This window comes from Zonotrichia leucophrys, chromosome 28 (genome assembly GCF_028769735.1).
Source record: "Zonotrichia leucophrys gambelii isolate GWCS_2022_RI chromosome 28, RI_Zleu_2.0, whole genome shotgun sequence".
Classification (NCBI taxonomy): domain Eukaryota; kingdom Metazoa; phylum Chordata; class Aves; order Passeriformes; family Passerellidae; genus Zonotrichia; species Zonotrichia leucophrys.
In genome coordinates, this window is record NC_088197.1 from 3,367,060 (window position 1) to 3,383,352 (window position 16,293).

The 16,293-nt window shown below is 60.3% G+C and overlaps 2 protein-coding genes across 2 annotated transcripts; one reads left to right on the forward strand and one right to left on the reverse strand.

The window, feature by feature from the left end:
• Nucleotides 1-217: 217 nt before the first annotated feature.
• FSTL3 (follistatin like 3) lies at nt 218-10,346 on the forward strand. Its single transcript, XM_064734263.1, has 5 exons — nt 218-366; nt 2,298-2,483; nt 6,210-6,425; nt 7,927-8,154; nt 9,246-10,346. Exons 1-5 carry the CDS (start codon nt 309-311, stop codon nt 9,296-9,298), a joined length of 741 nt encoding a protein of 246 aa, XP_064590333.1. The 5' UTR covers nt 218-308; the 3' UTR covers nt 9,299-10,346.
• A 2,426-nt stretch (nt 10,347-12,772) lies between these two features.
• On the reverse strand, nt 12,773-15,494 carry PRSS57 (serine protease 57). The gene is made up of 5 exons (XM_064733983.1): nt 15,440-15,494; nt 14,961-15,162; nt 14,698-14,842; nt 13,032-13,292; nt 12,773-12,952 (listed from the first exon to the last, which is right to left on the reverse strand). Exons 1-5 carry the CDS (start codon nt 15,492-15,494, stop codon nt 12,773-12,775), a joined length of 843 nt encoding a protein of 280 aa, XP_064590053.1.
• Nucleotides 15,495-16,293: the final 799 nt, after the last annotated feature.

Below are 16,293 nucleotides of genomic sequence, written 5' to 3' on the forward strand. Positions count from 1 at the left end.
CTCCCCCGACCCACCCAGTGCCGGGGTCCCAATGGGACACACGGACACGACACACGGACACGATCCCCCTCGCCCACCCACTCAGTGACGATCCGACCTTCATCTCCTCCCCCCGCTCTCATCCCCCTCGCTGCCCCCCGACTCCCCCGCCGCTGCCCCCGCCCCGGCCCCCCCCGCGCCGCCCCGCCCGGTGATTCACGCCGCCCCGCCGCTTTATAGCTCGCTCGGTCTCGCCGCCGCCTCACACACACACAGCAACAGGTCACCGGTCACCGGAGCGCCCCGGCCCGTCCCCGCCCGGCCCGGCCATGCCGCTGCGGCTGGCGCTCTGCCTGCTGGCGCTCTGCAGCCCCGCCGCCGCGCACGGTAAGAGACACGGGGGTCCCGCTGCACTCCGTCCGTCTGTCCGTCCGTCCGGTAACGCCGCTGCCGCCGGCAGGTGCTCGGGGCGGGGGCGGTCCGGCCCGGGGTCGCGACGCCGTTATGGGGCTCGGGCCCCGATGTCCCGTCCCCCCCGGGTTCCGATGTCCCATCCCCCCGGGCTCCGGTGTCCGGTCCCCCCCGGGCTCCGATGTCCCGTCCCTCCGGGCTTTTCCTTTTTTTCCGCCTTTACCGGGCGGAGCGGCGGCTGCCGGTGCCCGCCCGTGCCGCTCCGGTGTCCCCTCTGTCGGGCGGGTCCCCGGGTCCCGCCCGGTCCCGCAGCCGCGTCCCGGATGGCGGCGATCGGGACATCCCGCAGCCGGTGTGTGTGTGTGTCCCGGGGGATCCCCGTTACCGGGCTGCGTGTCCCCGGTGGGACGGGCCGGGAGCGGCGTGTGGAGTTCGGAGCTTGGACCCTCCCGGTTCCGGGAGAGGCCGCCCCGGTGACACCGGACCGGGGGTCTGCCAGCCCTTCCCATCACCGGTGTCCCCGTAGCGGATTTGGAGTTTCCACCTTCCCCTCTTACGGTGCTGAATGTTCCGTGGGGAGCGGGTGTTGTAACGGGAAATTGAGCTCGGAAAATCAATTGGATAAACCCGTGGAGGATAAACCCGCGTGGTGGAGCGGCCGGTGCTGCCCGAGGTGTGCGGGCGCTGATCCCCGGGGCTTTGCTCCATCCTGGGCTTGTGACCGCACCAGAATCGTGTGAATGGGGGAAAAAAGGGGCACAAGGGGTTTAGGGCAGGGACAGGCTCCGCTTTGGAGCCGGGTGAATCCTGCTGAGGAGGGCAGCGACTCCCGCCTGGCAGCGCAGGACCCGTCCCTGCCCCCAATCCCTCCCTCCCTTCCATCTCTCGCCGTTTAGCAAACCTCAAGCACAGCTAATGAGAGCACGAACCCAAATAAGCGTCACAAGAGGCTGGTTTGCAGAGGCGGAAATTGCAAAGAAATCACTCACAAAAAAAAAAAAAAAAAAAAAAGAAAAAAAAAGAAAGAAAAAAAAATTTCTAACTGATTCGCTGGTGGGTCACGGAACAAACAGGCTTTTGAGTCAGAGGGAGCAGTGCCAGACCCAAGGGCTGGGGCAAGTGCCCTGCGCTCCAGCCACTGGCTCAGATGCTCCTTGCAGAGGCCGTGGGTGTCGGGCTCCCGTGTCAGGGAACAGTTCCATCCCTCTGTGGGGCCACTGGCACATGCCAGGAGATGCCAGGAGATCCCATCCAGCCCTCACAGCAGCCACCCACTGACAGGAGCCAGCACAGAGTATCTCTGGGTTCCCCAGTTTGTCTCAGGCTCTGGAGTGATCCCTGTGCCGCTCTGTCTGGGACCCCCTCGCTGTGGGGCCAGGCAGGAATTGGGCACAGAGGCAAGGGAGAGGAAGACCACAAGCCCAGATCCTGGCTGGCAAGCTGGGCATCTCCCAGAGCATCCATCACGGGGAGTGCTGGGATAACTGGTCCATCCCTGTGGTCCAAATGCTGGATTTGGATTCTGTTGGCAGGAGAGGGCTGGCAGCAGCATTGGGGTGGCCATGGGGGCACTGAGTAGCCATGCCAGGGACCCTTGGGGATGCTGCTCTGGGACAGACCTTGTGCCAGCACAGAGCATCTCTACATTCCCCAATTTGTCTCAGGTACTGGAGTGATCCCTGTGCCTCTGCTCCAGCCACAGCCAGGATCTCTCTGCCCTTCTCAGGGGTCCTGGCACAGCAGGAATTCCTCACCCTCTGCAGGGATCCCTCACCCTCTGCCCTTCTCTGGAGTCCCTCACCCTCTGCCTTTTTCAGGGGTCCTGGCAGCACAGGGGTCCCTCACCCTCTGCCCTTCTCAGGGGTCCTGGCAGCACAGGGATCCCTCACCCTCTGCCCTCTCCACAGGTGGAATCTGCTGGCTGCAGCAGGGCAAGGAGGCCAAGTGCACCATGATCCTCAAGACGGGCGTGACGTGGGAGGAATGCTGTGCCAACGGCAACGTGGACGTGGCCTGGTCCAACTACACCTACCCAGGCAACAAGATCAGCCTGCTGGGCTTCCTGGGGCTGGTCACCTGCCACCCCTGCAAAGGTGACGAGCTCAGGGGCTGCTGTGGGGAATGTGAGGAGCCCTGGGGGCAATAATGCAGCTGAGGGTGATGCAGCAGCGCAGAACCTTCACCAGAAAAGCTCTCCTTGGTGGTCTGGGGCAGCACAGGGACCCCAGGGAGTGCTGACCCCATGCTCCTGCTGCTGCAGCTCCTGCTTGGATGCTGCTGTGGAGCAGGGCTGGCGGGACAGCCTGTGTCCCTCAGCTGCTCCCTGGTTTTGAGTGTATTTTAGTTGCTCTCCCAGCGGAGAGAGGGATGCATGACCCAGGTCTTGGCCGGGCAGCCAAGTGCAGGGAGAGGATCTGGAGCTGGCTGTTCCCGAGTTAACCCCTCTGTGCTGGGGCCTCCCTTCCCTGCTCACAAGGAAACTTGGTCAGGTTTTTTTCTGAAGGGGAAAAAAAAGAAAGATCCATTTCTCCTTCCCCTCGGCTGCCCCTCGCTCCTCCCAGCGCGTGTGTGAAATGGCTTTATGTAACGGGCAGTTCCACAAGTGGAAACTCTCCAGCTGTGAGTTCCAGCCCCGCCAGATGTTTTGGCGTGTGCCGGAGCCGCGGCTCCTCCAGCCCTTGCGTGGCTGTGTGAGAACAGCTCCAGGACCTGCTGCCCGCAGGAGGCAGGAGCAGGGCTTGGGAAGGTCATGTTGTTATTTGCTTAAAGGGGAAAAAAAAAAAGGTTTTTAACCAAACCACTTCCCCCTGCTCCCCACACCGCTCAGCACTGCTGTAATGGCAGCTCCTCAAGCCCATCCTGCTGCTCACTGTGCCAGCTAAAAGCTGAGTGAGATCTTGGCCCCATCCCCATCCTGCTTGGAGGGAGTTGGGAGCACTGGGACCCTCTCCAGGGGCTCCCCTGTGCTGGAGAAAAAGTGTATGAGGACAGGCAGCCCTCAACCATCAGTCTGCACTCACCTCACTTATCTCTGTTGGTGTCTGGGGGACTCAGAGAGGGCTGAGAGTGGCCACAGACCATGGGTGGGAGTTTGTTGGTTTCCTGGGGTTTGCTGGAATTTGGGGGACCCAGGGAGGGCTGAGAGTGGCCACAGACCATGCTGGGGGCTGTGGTTCCTGGGGTTTGTTGGAATTTGGGGTACCCAGTGGTCACAGACCATGGTGAGGGCTGTGGTTCCTGGGGTTTGTTGGAATTTGGGGTACCCAGGCAGGGCTACTGATCATGGTGGGGGCTGTGGTTCCTGGGTATGGGGGAGCCCAATGGCCACAGACCATAGTGAGGGCTGTGTCTCCTGGGGTTTTTTGGTGTTTGGCACCAAGATCTTTGAGGAAACCACAGGAGAGCCTGGCCAGCACGTGCACCACACCCCCCACCCCCAGGCAGCCCCTGCCTGTCCCATCCAGATGGAGCTGGTGCTGCTCCTCACCAGGCTCCAGAGGCCTTGGAGGAGCTGTGAGGCTGGGAGAGGTTACTCCAGGACAAAACGGGCCAGGGATGGTGCTGGCCTGGCCCTGGGGGCTCCTCAAATGGGTCTCTAGGGGGAGGTGAAATTCCTGGCTCCAGCTGCTGGGGACACGGTGTCCCCCCACAGGACCCAGAGCAGGGTTGGGGTCATGGGTGGATTTTTCAACTGCTCCAAAGTGTCCCTTGCTGGGATAGTCGGGATGATTGGATTCTGCACTGCTGGCAGCATCTCAGAGTGGAGGGTGACAGGGTCTTGTTTGTTCTGGCAGCTTTGGGATGTGGAGCTGCCCTGTTCTGTCCTGGGGTCCCCAGTCTCATCCTTCTCTTCCCTGGAACAGCCCCCAGCTATGGAAATCAGGGAGCAAAATGGGAAAGTGTTTCCCAGCAGGGAATTTCCCCCAGGGACAGCTGGGCCAAGCACACAGGGAATTTCCCCTTCTTCCTTTTTCTTCTCCTCATCCTCCTCTTTCTCTTTCTCTCCCTCCTCCTGAGGTGGCCCATGTCCCACAGGGAAATCCCCCTGTGTGCCTCCCAGAGCTCCCAGCACACACCCTGCCTGTGGGGATCCTTCCTGATGGGGGTGAATTTTCATTTTGGGAATCCTTTGGGTCCTACCCTGCAGTCCCAGCAGTGCCTGTGTCCTATGGGGAGCTATGGGGGCATTTTTGGGGTGAGAGATGTGTGTGCTTTAGGTGGCAGTGCCTGTGTCTTATGGGGAGCTATGGGAGCGTTTTTGGGGGTGTGCTTTAGGTGGCAGTGTCTGGGAGCTATGGGGGCATTTTTGGGGTGTGGGATGTATGTGTTTAGGGTGGCAGTGTCCGTGTCCTATGGGGGCATTTTTGGGGCTGTGCTTTAGGTGGCAGTGCCCATGTCCTATGGGGAGCTATGGGCACATTTTGGGGTAAGTGATGTGTGTGCTTTAGGTGCCAGTGCCTGGGAGCTATGGGGGCATTTTGGGGTGTGGGATGTGTGCTTTAGGTCCCAGCAGTGCCGGTGTCCTATAGGGAGCTATGGGGGCATTTTGGGGTGAGAGATGTGTGTGCTTTAGGTGGCAAAGGGGACTCCAAAGGGGAATCCAAAGGAAAGTCCCTTGACCTTGCAGAGGCACCAGTGTCCCTGCACAGCAGCCTGGGCCCCTGGCTGCAGCTGCCAGCCCCGCTCCATCCCCGCCAGCGTGGGCACAGCCCTGGGGCACTGGCAGCACCCCCTGGGCCTGGCCCCCACGCTGGCCTGGAGGTGACCTGGGGGGACAAAGCATCTGCCTGTGTGGGGAGCAGCTCTGGCTGCTGCTGCTGCTCTTGTGCTGCAGTCAGGGAGCGAGACAGGGCCGGGCATTGTGTGCAGGGAGCAGTGGCATTCCCATCGCCCCGACAGCTCCCAGAGCCCGGCTCCTTCTGCAGGGCCTTTAGAGATGGATTTTTTCCATTGCACAAGAAAAAGAAACGTCTCCTTCCAAAGAATAAATAGATGAGAAGGAGTGAGTGGTGCTGAGCTCCGGGGCTCGGGCTGGGGTGAGCACGGGAGGATTCACAGAGCTGCAGCCAAGGAGCTGCTCCTGAGCACATCCAGATGCTGCTGGGACAGCTCGGCCCAGCACGCTGCCCTGACCCGGGGGGCGTTGGGGACCACGGGGGGGACACCCTGTGGTGTGTCACTGTGGGGCAGGGGCGTTGGGACCATGAGGGGACACCCTGTGGTGTGTCATGATGGGGCAGGGGCGTTGGGGACCATGAGGGGACACCCTGTCCTGCTCAGTGTCACACTGTGCGGCTGGGGTGTTTGGGACCATAAAGGGGACACCATGTCCTGCTTGGTGTCACATTGTGGGGAAGGGGCGTTGGGAATGACAAGGGGGACACCATGTCCTGCTTGGTGGCACACTCTGGGGCAGGGTCTTTGGGGACCATGAGGGGGACATCCTATCCCACTTGGTGTCACACTATGTGGCTGGGCAGGGGCATTTGGGACCACAAGGGGGACACTCTGTCCCACTCGGTGTCACACTGTGGGGCAGGGATGTTGGGATCACGAGGGGGACACCTTGTCCTGCTTGGTGTGACACTGTGGGTCTGGGCAGGGGTGTTGGGGACCATAAAGGGGACACCCTGTCCTGCTCGGTGTCACACTGTGGGGCAGGGGTGTTTGGGGACCATGAGGGGACAACCTGTCCTAGTCGGTGTCACACTGTGGGGCTGGGCAGGAGTGTTGGGGACCATAAAGGGGACACCCTGTCCCAGTTGGTGCCTCCCCCGGCGGGTGACAGCCGCTCACGCCGTGCTGCCCTCTGTCCCCAGAGAGCTGCGAGGGCGTGGTGTGCGGCCCCGACAAGGTGTGCAAGATGAAGCACGGGCGGCCCCAGTGCGCCTGTGCCCCCGACTGCTCCAGCCTGCCCCGCAAGCTGCAGGTCTGCGGCTCCGACGGCTACACCTACCGGGATGAGTGCGACCTGCTGACAGCCAAGTGCAGAGACCACCCCGACCTCGAAGTGATGTACCAGGGCAAGTGCAAAAGTAGGTGCCTCCACCCCGCTGCATCCCATCCCCATCCTGTCCCTGTCCTGTCCCCATTCCCTGTGGGACAAAGAGGGAGGATCTGTCCTGTGATGGTGTTCGCAGGGGTTCTTGGGTGAGGGAAGAGATGAGGATCTGACTCCATGTTTCAGAAGGCTTGATGTATTATTTTATGGTATATATTACATTAAAACTATGCTAAAAGGATAGAAGAAAAGGTTTCATCAGAAGGCTAGGGTATAGTATTATGTATCTAGAATTATAGAATTATAAGAATATAATAGCAAACAATGACAACAAAGGCTTGTGTCTCAGACAGAGCCCAAGCCAGCTGACTGTAATTGGCCATTAATTAGAAACAACCACATGAGACCAATCAAAGATCCACCTGTTGCATTCCACAGCAGCAGATAATCATTGTTTACATTTTGTTCCTGAGGCCTCTCAGCTTCAATCCTTCCTCCTAAGGAAAAGATTTTTCATAAAAGTTGTCTGCGACACTGTCCTGGTACAGATCCCTGCACGACACAGGTCTCACTGTCCCTTGAGGGGACACTGCAGCTTGTTGGTGCAATGGGGTTTGGCCTTGCCTCAGGCTGAGCAGTAACAGTCCCTAAAATGTCATTTACAAACGTCAAGCCCCTTTTTTTTCCCCTCTTTTGTAAAGCGTGCAGCGATCCACCCAGCCCTGCCAAGAGCTGTCAGAAGGATTAGGGTTATTTTTCCAGCCCTCCTTTCTGGAAGGCTTTGCCTGCCGAGCTCTGGGAAACGTGGGGCAAGAAATGGGAGTTGGGAGAGCTGCAGATGCCAAATCTTCCAATCCATCAGGGAAAGAGAGGAGGGTGGAGGGAGGATGGGGGTGCACAAACCTCCACCCTCCCCTGTGCAGGGGCTCTGATGCTGCTGCTCAGGCTCCCTCCACCCCCGTGAGCCCTCGTTCCAGCTCTGGCTCTGCTCCAGGGTGACCCTGCCCTTCCCTCTCGCCGGGGCCAGCACGGCAGCTGCCAGCCTGGCCCCAGTGGCTGCTGCTCCCTGCCAAGGCACCTGCGTGGGCTCAGCCCCGCTCTGCTGCAGCTGGGCCTCGGCTCCTCCCGCCTGGCAGAGCTCTGGCCAGGGCTGAGCCTGGGGACTCGAGGTCATCCAGGGGCTCAGGATGCCGGCCCCTGCCAGGCCCTGCCCTTGGGAGCAGCTCTGGTGGGAGATCAGGGCCCTGTGGCTCTGCTCTGTGCCCTGGCAGCAAAAGGAGGGAGGGGACTGGGTTTCCCTGGGGTGATGCCCAAAGCCTGCCTGGGGTAAAATAGCTGTGGGAAGGGCATGAGGTGACCCTGGGGTGATGCCCAAAGCCTGCCCAGGGTGAAATAGCTGTGAGATATAATAGCTGTGAAATATTTCAGGGGTGAAATAGCTGTGAGAAGGCCATGGGGTGACCCTGAGGTGATGCCCAAAGCTCTGGAAAGGGCATGGCCACCCCTGGGGTCACTCCAATTGTGCCTCCCTGCAGAGTCCTGCTCCAGCGTGGTGTGCCCGGGCACACACACCTGCGTGGTGGACCAGACGGGCAGTGCCCACTGCGTGATGTGCCGGACAGCGCCCTGCCCCGAGCCCACCAGCCTGGACCACGCCCTGTGTGGCAACAACAACGTCACCTACCCGTCGGCGTGCCACCTGCGGCGTGCCACCTGCCACCGCGGCCGCTCCATCGGCGTGCGCCACTACGGCAGCTGCTCAGGTGAGCAGGGCAGGGGGCAGTGGGCATGGACCCCCAGCCCCTGCCCGCCCCTCACACCCTGTAGGAGGTCGGGAGGGATGGAGATGAGAGATCTCTGCAGCCAGGTGGTGGAATTTGGGGTTTATTGCAAAGGGACATGTGCAGGGAACTGCTGGGAGCTGCCAGGCACAGCTCAGAGCAGGCCCGAGAGAGAGAAAGAGAGGGAAAGAGTGGTAAAGAGGATAAGAGAGTGAGGTTCCTGTTATAATACAATAAATCTTTTTCTGGTCTTGGAATTTGGGGTTTATTGCAAAAGGCCTGGGTGCAGGGCCCTGCTGGGAGCTGCAGCCACAGCTCAGAGCAGGCCAGAGAGGAGAGAGAGGTAAAGAGAGAGAAGGCAAGAGCGTGGTAAAGAGATGAGAGAGTGAGGAAGAGTAAAGAGGGTAAAGAGAGAGTAAAACAGGACGAGGTTCCTGTTACAATACAATAAATCTTCCTCTGGTTGTGGAACTTGGGGTTTATTGCAAAGGGCCTGGGTGCAGGGCCCTGCTGGGAGCTGCAGCCACAGCTCAGAGCAGGCCCAAGAGGAGAGAGGGGGAGAGAGGATGCGAGGGTGAGAGCATAAAAGGGGTAGGAGAGCAAAAGGGGTAAGAGAGTAAAAGGGGTAAGAGAGTGAGGTTCCCATCACAATACAATAAATCTTCTGTGTTGAATATTCTGATTCTCACTAACCAATCTAGTACAAGATACAAATCCTATGGCATTTACGTACAGCCTATAGGAATCACTACACTACCATACTGTATTACATTTTAAACCCTAAAAACTCCTCTTTGGGCCCCTTCTGCCAAGCTAGTGGGGTCTGCTCTGTCCCTTAGACCTGTCTGCAAGCAGAGGGTATTGTTTCATCAAAAAGATATCACCTTCAGTCAGCCACACCATTGTTTTCCAGTTGTTCAGTAACTAAGGGATCTCAAAGCTTGCTTTCATTTCAATCTCCCTTATAGTTTCTATATTCTCAAAATCTTTTGCCAGACAATCATATTTATAAGGGGCTTTCCTGTTTCATCTTCCCCAACAACACCCCCCTCACCCCTTCCCTCTGTTTGCAGCTGCGGCCAAATTCTCTGCAGAGACGGACAGCGTGGAGGAGAACTACGTGTGAATCGTCCCTCGGCCGAGCTGGGAGACAGGGGCATTATGTGTATATTGTACAAACCATATACCTGATATTTATTAAGATTTAAAACGATCCTTATTTATCCCTGTGTATGTTAAGCAGTCGCAGGGGGCTCCATTCCCATCCTGCCAGCCAGGGAGCAGGGGAGGGGGCTCGAGGTGCCCAGGGATGCTCTGGTGCCTTCCCCTGCTGCCAGTGCAGTGTGGAGGGGTGTCCGTGGGCTCCCCCCACGTGTCCTTGGCCAGCAGCCCTGGGCCTATTTATTTTTGGATGAATTCTCGGTACTCTGCTGACGTTTCTGGCCAGGAGCTCGAGGTCTAGAGGGAATCTGCACTTTCGCCTTCCCCGAGGGGCTCGGCCCCAGCAGCCAGTGGCAGGAAAGGCAGTGCACGCTGCAGCAGATTGGAGAGAGATAGATATATATTTTTATATATATATATATATATAAAAACATATCTATGTTATTGTCTCCTAAAGTTTCAGCACGTGTGCGTTCAAGCGGATTTCAGTTTAGGTTTTAAGTGGATTTCAGTTTAGGTTTTTTTCCTAGGCCCGTTCAGACCAGGCTCCCACCAGCTTTGGAGGTGATGCCAGTGCCTGGAGGGCTGGGACAGTGGCAGCCCTGCCTGGGGGGCACAATTGTCCCCCTACTAGAGCCCATCATCCATGGCAGCTGCCCCCAGCCCCCCTAATCCCTGCCAGAACAGCTTTGGGCACAAAGGGGAGCTGGCCCTGTCCCCCCCCAGGACCCGCACCCCCTGCTCTGCCCACACCTGTATTTATTTTCACTCCTTCTCTCATTTCTTCCGTTGTCACCTGTGTAAATACCAGCTCAGCTCTGACACCAAAAAAGCTCTTGACTTTATATAAATATCATATATATATTATATATAAAAATACCTTATTTTCTATTTTTGTATGACTGGGTTCTGACCCCTGAGGTAGACGCTTTGGGAACATCCACATTCCCTATTCCATATTGTTGGGGCATTTTACGGCTGTGTTATGATTTGGATTGCAATTAAAAACCAGAATAAACAGTGCTGCATGTCTGGTTTTGTTGGCAGGTGCTGGGGTTGCAGGAAACTTTGTTCTCCTTGGGGTTGTGCATCTATAAGAGGGTTTGGAGATGTGGGGAGCCCCCCAAAGCCATGAGGAGCTGCATCCCATCAGCTCCAGCTCCACGCTGGGCTTTTCCAGCCCAGCAGTGGGAGGGAAGGGGAGAGCGGGGAAGAGCCCGGCAGATAAATCTGTTCCCAATCTCGGGCCGTGCCATGAGGGTTTGGTATTTCACAAAACAATTCCTGCCGGTAATTGGGTCCCGATGTGGGATGTTTCCCGGGCAGCAGCCTGCGGCTTGGCGTGCTGAGCTCCACAGGAACTGCAGCCGGATCCCCTGTGCTGAGGGGCGGTGTGGCACAGCCCTGACCCCCGGCCAATCCCCCCCAGAGCCATCACTGAGAATTATTTAGCTTGGAAAAGTCATCTCAGCCGGATCCCCGGTGCTGAGGGGCGGGTGGCACAGCCCTGACCCCCGGCTAATCCCCCCCAGAGCCATCACTGAGAATTATTTAGCTTGGAAAAGTCATCTCAGACACCCAGGGTGGGCACGGGGGGTTCTGCTGCATCCCCTCTCTGCTGGCCCAGCTCAGCAGCATCCTGCTGGTTTTGGGGGTGAGTGTTCAGGAGTTCTCAAAACACTGCCCATACTTTTCTAGGTGCCTTTCCAGGCACCTCAGCCTGGCTCCAGCCATGAGCCCCCTCCCCTTCTCCCTGGCCGCCAGGATGGGAATCGAGCTCTCTGTGACTGCTTAACATACACAGGGATAAATAAGGACATTTTTAATCTTAATAATGATCCCACAGGCGCTGGTGTGTGGCCTGGGCTCCTGCACGGCGCTTCCTGCCCCCGGTGCTGCCCCGCCGCAGGGTTCGGTGCCCGGAGCTGGCGCTGGCTCCGTGCCCAGCCCGCGGGCACGGGCTGCGGCGGCAACGGCAGCTCCTGTGATGGTGATGATGATGAGCGGGAGATTTCAGCTTCCAAAACACGGCTGTGAGTCAGGCGCCGCCTTCCCACCGGTTTTTGGGTGGTCTGGGACAAGCCGGGACAAGGCGCCGGCTCTGCAGGCTCGCTGCCAGCGCGGATGCCCTGGGGCTGGCAGCGCTGTGCCGGCATTCCAGGGGGTCTGTGCCCCACGCTGGCACTGCCAGCACCCCACTGCGATGTGGGGATTCTTTGGAATATCCCCAGCAGGGATTTATCCTCTGCTGGATGTCCCCAAAGCCACAGCATCTCCTGTCCCCCTGTGCAAGGCCCTGCAGCAGCCGCGGCAATTTGCGCCAGCAATTTGCAAATAAAAACATAAAAACAAACAGCCAGGGGCAGGAAACGGCTGGGTCTGTCCCCGGAGACACCGGGCAGAGCCGCGCGTGTCTCAGCGCACGGCTCCGGTCACTGCGGGCACCGGCGGGGGAGGCGGGCGAGGCTCCCGCCGGGACCCAGCGCAGCTGCGAGCCCGCCTGCCCTCGGGGGGTGTCTGTGGTTCCCCTCTGCGGTTCCCCCTCTTTGGGGGGTCACGCCGAGCGGCGGGGAGGGACGGGATGGAACAGGATGGGGCGGGATGGGATGAGACGGGACGGGACAGGAGAGCCACACCCCGGCGGGGAGGCAGCTGGGGATGATTGTGGGGTGGCAGCACCTGGATGCGGATCCTGGCTCCTCTCGGGGAGGGCCTGCACTCCTGGGTGCAGATCCTGGCTCCTGGGTGCAGATCCTGGCTGCTGGATGCAGATTTTTGCTCCTGGATCCAGATCCTGGCTCCTCTGGGGCAGGGCCTGCACTCCCAGATGGAGATCCTGGCTCCTGGATGCAGATCCTGGCTCCTCTGGGGCGGCAGCACCTGGATGCAGATCCTGGCTCCTGCACTCCCCTCCCTCCTGCATCCCGCTAATCCATCCACACACATCCAGGACAAGTCAGGAAGATCAAAACACCAGGGGAAAAGTGGGATGGGGACTGAGGGTTTATTGAGGTTTGGGCAGGGCCTGCACCCCCAGATGCAGATCCTGGCTCCTGGATGTGGATCCTGGCTCCTGGATGCAGATCCTGGCTCCTCTGGGGCAGAGCCTGCACTCCCCTCCCTCCTGCATCCCCCTGCTCCATCCAAACACAGCCAGGACAAGTCAGGGGAACCAAAACACAGTGGGATGGGGACTGAGGGTTTATTGAGGAAGGTAAATGTTGACACAGCAGGAGGATGTACGGGGGGGTTCTGGTGTAGCCTAGGGGGTACATAACTCCCCAGAAAGGGGATCCTGCCCCGACCTGGAGCCCAGAGCATCAGCTCCCAGCCCCTCCAGAGCTGGAGGATGTGGAAGTTCCAGCTCTCTTCTCCCCTCCCATGAGAGATCTCAGCCCCTGTTTCCCCAGCCCAGCTGCCCCCAGGGTTCCCAGCCACCCTAGGGCTTCAGCCCCCCCTCCTGAGAGCGGAACCCTCGCACAACGTGATGCACCCAGTCAATGTAATTGGAGATCTTGGTGTAGATATCAGGGAACCGACGGTCCCCACACCTCTCCCCGGAGAAGGACACGATGCCATGAACCTTGTCCTTGAGCACCAGGGGTCCCCCGGAGTCTCCCTGCAGAGTGAGGGGTGTGAGGGGGATCTGGGGGTCCCACAGAGGGGTCAGTGAGGGGCAGGGGCCGGGGGGCACTCACAGAGCAGACTCCCTGCAGCCTGGTGCTGCGGCTGGCCGCGCACAGCATGTTGGCCGAGACCTTGCCCCTCCACAGCGTCCGGCACAGGCTCCTCTTGACGATGGTGGTGTTGGTCTCCATCAGCTCCGTGGGCTGCTCCCCGAAGTTGGAGGTGTCCCCCCAGCCCATGACGGTGCAGACAGTGCCGGGTTTCAGGTCGATGTGCGGGCAGGGCAGGCGGATCCGCTTCACAAACTCGTTCAGCGTGGCCGACCCGTTCAGCTGGGGGCAGCGAGGCCGTGGTGGCTTTGCTGCTGGGGCAGAGCCCCCATCCAGCTGCTCCTGCCTCAGCTCACCCCTCCTGCTGACCCCCCAGCCCTGCCTGTCCTCCTACAGAGGCTGGTTCCCTCCCTGTCACCCTCTGCACTGGTCCCATTCTGCTGGAGAGACCCGACCCGGCCGTGGTCGGTGTGGCCTCAGTGACTCCATCACACCCCACGGCGCGGTCCTGCTTCTCCGGAGAAGCACTGACATCTAGTGTCGGCTCGGCCCTCGTGGGGCACCCCAGCTCCTCCCGGTATCCTGGGGCCGTGGGGCACCCAACCTCCATTCCAGAGCCCTGAGACCGTGGAGCACCCAACCCTCTTCCCGGTGTCCTGGGGCCATGGGGCACCCCATCTCCCTCCCGGTGTCCTGGGGCTGTGGACATCCAACCTCCCTCCCGGGGCCATGGACATCCCAGCTCCCTCCTGGTGTCCTGGGGCTGTGGACACACAGCCTCCCTCTCAGAGCTCCAGGACCATGGGGCACCCCAGCTCTCTCCCGGTGCTTTGGGGCTGTGGGACACCCAACCTTCACCCCAGAGCCCCGGGGCCGTGGGGCATCCAACCTCTTCCCGGTGCTCCAGGGTTGTGCACACCCAACATTCATCCCAATGCTTCGGGCTGGTGGGACACCCAGCTCCCTCCCAGAGCCCCAGGGCCGTGGGGCCCCCAACCTCCCTCCCAGGGCCGTGGACACCGAACTTTCGTCCCAGTGCCCTGGGGCCCATGGTGCCCAATCTCTTTCCTGGTGCCCCAGGGCCATGGACACCCAGCTCCTTCCTGGTGCTCTGGGTCCGATATCTGCACCCAACATCCTGCCTGATTCTCACCTCAGCAATTGCAATAAAACCAGGACTAGTGCCAATCCACTTCTGATTCCCACAAGCACTCCAAGGCTCTCCTCTCACCACCAGCCTCCTTCTATCTATTGTCATAAAACTCCCCCAGTCACACTACTCTCCATAACCTCACCCTCACTAAACCCTACACTCCTAACTATCTTAGTTATCCTCTCAGCAGCCCTAGGAGGATGAATAGGACTCAACCCCAGCTCCCTCCCGGTGCCCTGAGGCTGTGGGGCATCCCATCTCCTCCCAGAGCCCCAGGGCCATGGGGCACCCAACCTCCTCTTTATGTCCTGGGGCTGTGGGCATCCAACCTCCCTCCTGGGGCTGTGGGCATCCAACCTCTCTCCTGGTGCTCCAGAGCTGTGGACACCCGACCTCTTCCCAGTGCCCCAGGGCCGTGGACATCCAACCTCCCTCCTGGGGCTGTGGACACCCCAGCTCCCTCCCGGTTTCCCGGGGCCATGGGGCACCCATCTATCTCCCTCTCGCCCCCCGTGCCCGGCGGTGCAGACTCACCCGGAGCAGGCGGATGTCGTTGTCCGCGGCACCGGGGGTGTACAGCGGGTGGGCGATGGACTCGAGCACGCTGAAAATCTGCTGGGACCCCTCGGGCTCCTGCAGCCGCTGGGCTCCCAGCACCACCCGCACCGAGGGGCTGCGCCTGCGGCCAAGGCGGGGCTCAGAGGGTGCTGGTGGCCACAAGGGACGGGGAATGGCCAGGGGGACTCAAAGGGGGCAGATTGAGTGGCTGGAAGGGGGCACAGCATGCCAAGGCTCACCTGGGAATGAAGCAGTGGGCGGCTGTCATCACCCAGCGGGGCCACACCAGGAAGCCCCCGCAGACGTGCTCGCCGTCCAGCTGGATGGAGGCCATGAAGGGCCGGGAATGGGGGGCTGCAGCCTTGCCCCCGATGATCTGGCTGCCCTGAGTGCCTGGTGGGTGTAGGGGGTGGTTGGAGGCCGGGGTTGGTGTCTCCCACCCTGGGGATGTGCCCGGTGGGTGCAGGGGGTGGTTGGAGGCCGGGGTTGGTGTCTCCCACCCTATGGATGTGCCCGGTGGGTGCAGGGGGTGGTTGGAGGCCGGGGTTGGTGTCTCCCACCCTAAGGATGTGCCCGGTGGGTGCAGGGGGTGGTTGGAGGCCAGGGTTGGTGTGTCCCACCCTGGGGATGTGCCCGGTGGGTGCAGGGGGTGGTTGGAGGCCGGGGTTGGTGTCTCCCACCCTGGGGATGTGCCCTGACACCCCAATTCTCTCATTACCTGCCGGAGCCAGAGCTGGGAGGAGGATGAGGATGAAGAGCCCAGCTGTGACCATGGTGGCACGGAGAGGGGACACTGCCACCACCGCTGGGGCTGCTGGGGCTGGGGGGGCTTAAATCCCCTCAGGGGCTGAGCTTTGGGATGGGGGCGGGTGTTTCCCTCCCGCTTCCTCCTGCGGGTGCTGCTGCTTTGTGCAATTCAGGGCTCCCGTGCTGCTTCCCCCGGAGTGGGAGATGAGGAGCAGAGCAGCTCGTCAGCCCTGGCTCCCTTTTTTCCTGCCATGAATCTCCTCTCCGCAGGGAGGTGGCAGCAGCGGGGCCCCAGGACACCTCTCAGACTCCACAGTGTCCCCAGGAGTGCTGTGGGTGGCACAGGGACTGTGCTGTGCCCCCATCCAATGCCTCTTTCAGCCCCTCCAAAACCCCAATAACTGTGGGATTATGCTGTGGGCAGAGGGGCAGTTTCCTCCCTCTATTCTGCATCAACCTGGAAGGCAGAAAGGGGTGCAGGGATGGGGGGCAGGGTGTGGGGGGATGTGTTGACCCTCACTGCAGAACCTGGCTCACTCTGGGGCCCAGAGCAGAGCTGTGTCCCGGCAGAGCTGGGCAGATTTCCCAACGCAGGGCGGCCCAGGGCTTCCTGCGGCAGTTGGGCCGTTGGGTTGGGAAATAGGGGAGGGGAAAGGGGGAGCAAAGAGTTCCTGGAGTGGGGCAGGACGGGGTGGCTGCACTCACAGGAGAGTGGGTTACCCCTGACAGGGGCTGTGCTCATGGACGGGCTCTGAATGCAGCCCCTCCAACTCTCCCCAGGACCCACTACGGGACCCCCAAAATCTCCGGGTGAGGAATGGGGGG

What these genes read in the sequence shown, in the direction of transcription:
- FSTL3 (XM_064734263.1), top strand. Translation starts at nt 309, where the DNA reads ATGCCGCTGCGGCTGGCGCTCTGCCTGCTGGCGCTCTGCAGCCCCGCC. An exon ending in CACCTGCCACCCCTGCAAAG is followed by an intron (nt 2,484 to 6,209) that starts GTGACGAGCTCA and finishes CTCTGTCCCCAG; the next exon opens with AGAGCTGCGAGGGCGTGGTG. An exon ending in CCACTACGGCAGCTGCTCAG is followed by an intron (nt 8,155 to 9,245) that starts GTGAGCAGGGCA and finishes CTCTGTTTGCAG; the next exon opens with CTGCGGCCAAATTCTCTGCA.
- PRSS57 (XM_064733983.1), bottom strand. Translation starts at nt 15,494, where the DNA reads ATGGTCACAGCTGGGCTCTTCATCCTCATCCTCCTCCCAGCTCTGGCT. An exon ending in ACGACATCCGCCTGCTCCGG is followed by an intron (nt 13,293 to 14,697) that starts GTGAGTCTGCAC and finishes CGCTGCCCCCAG; the next exon opens with CTGAACGGGTCGGCCACGCT. An exon ending in GGCTGCAGGGAGTCTGCTCT is followed by an intron (nt 12,953 to 13,031) that starts GTGAGTGCCCCC and finishes CTCACTCTGCAG; the next exon opens with GGAGACTCCGGGGGACCCCT.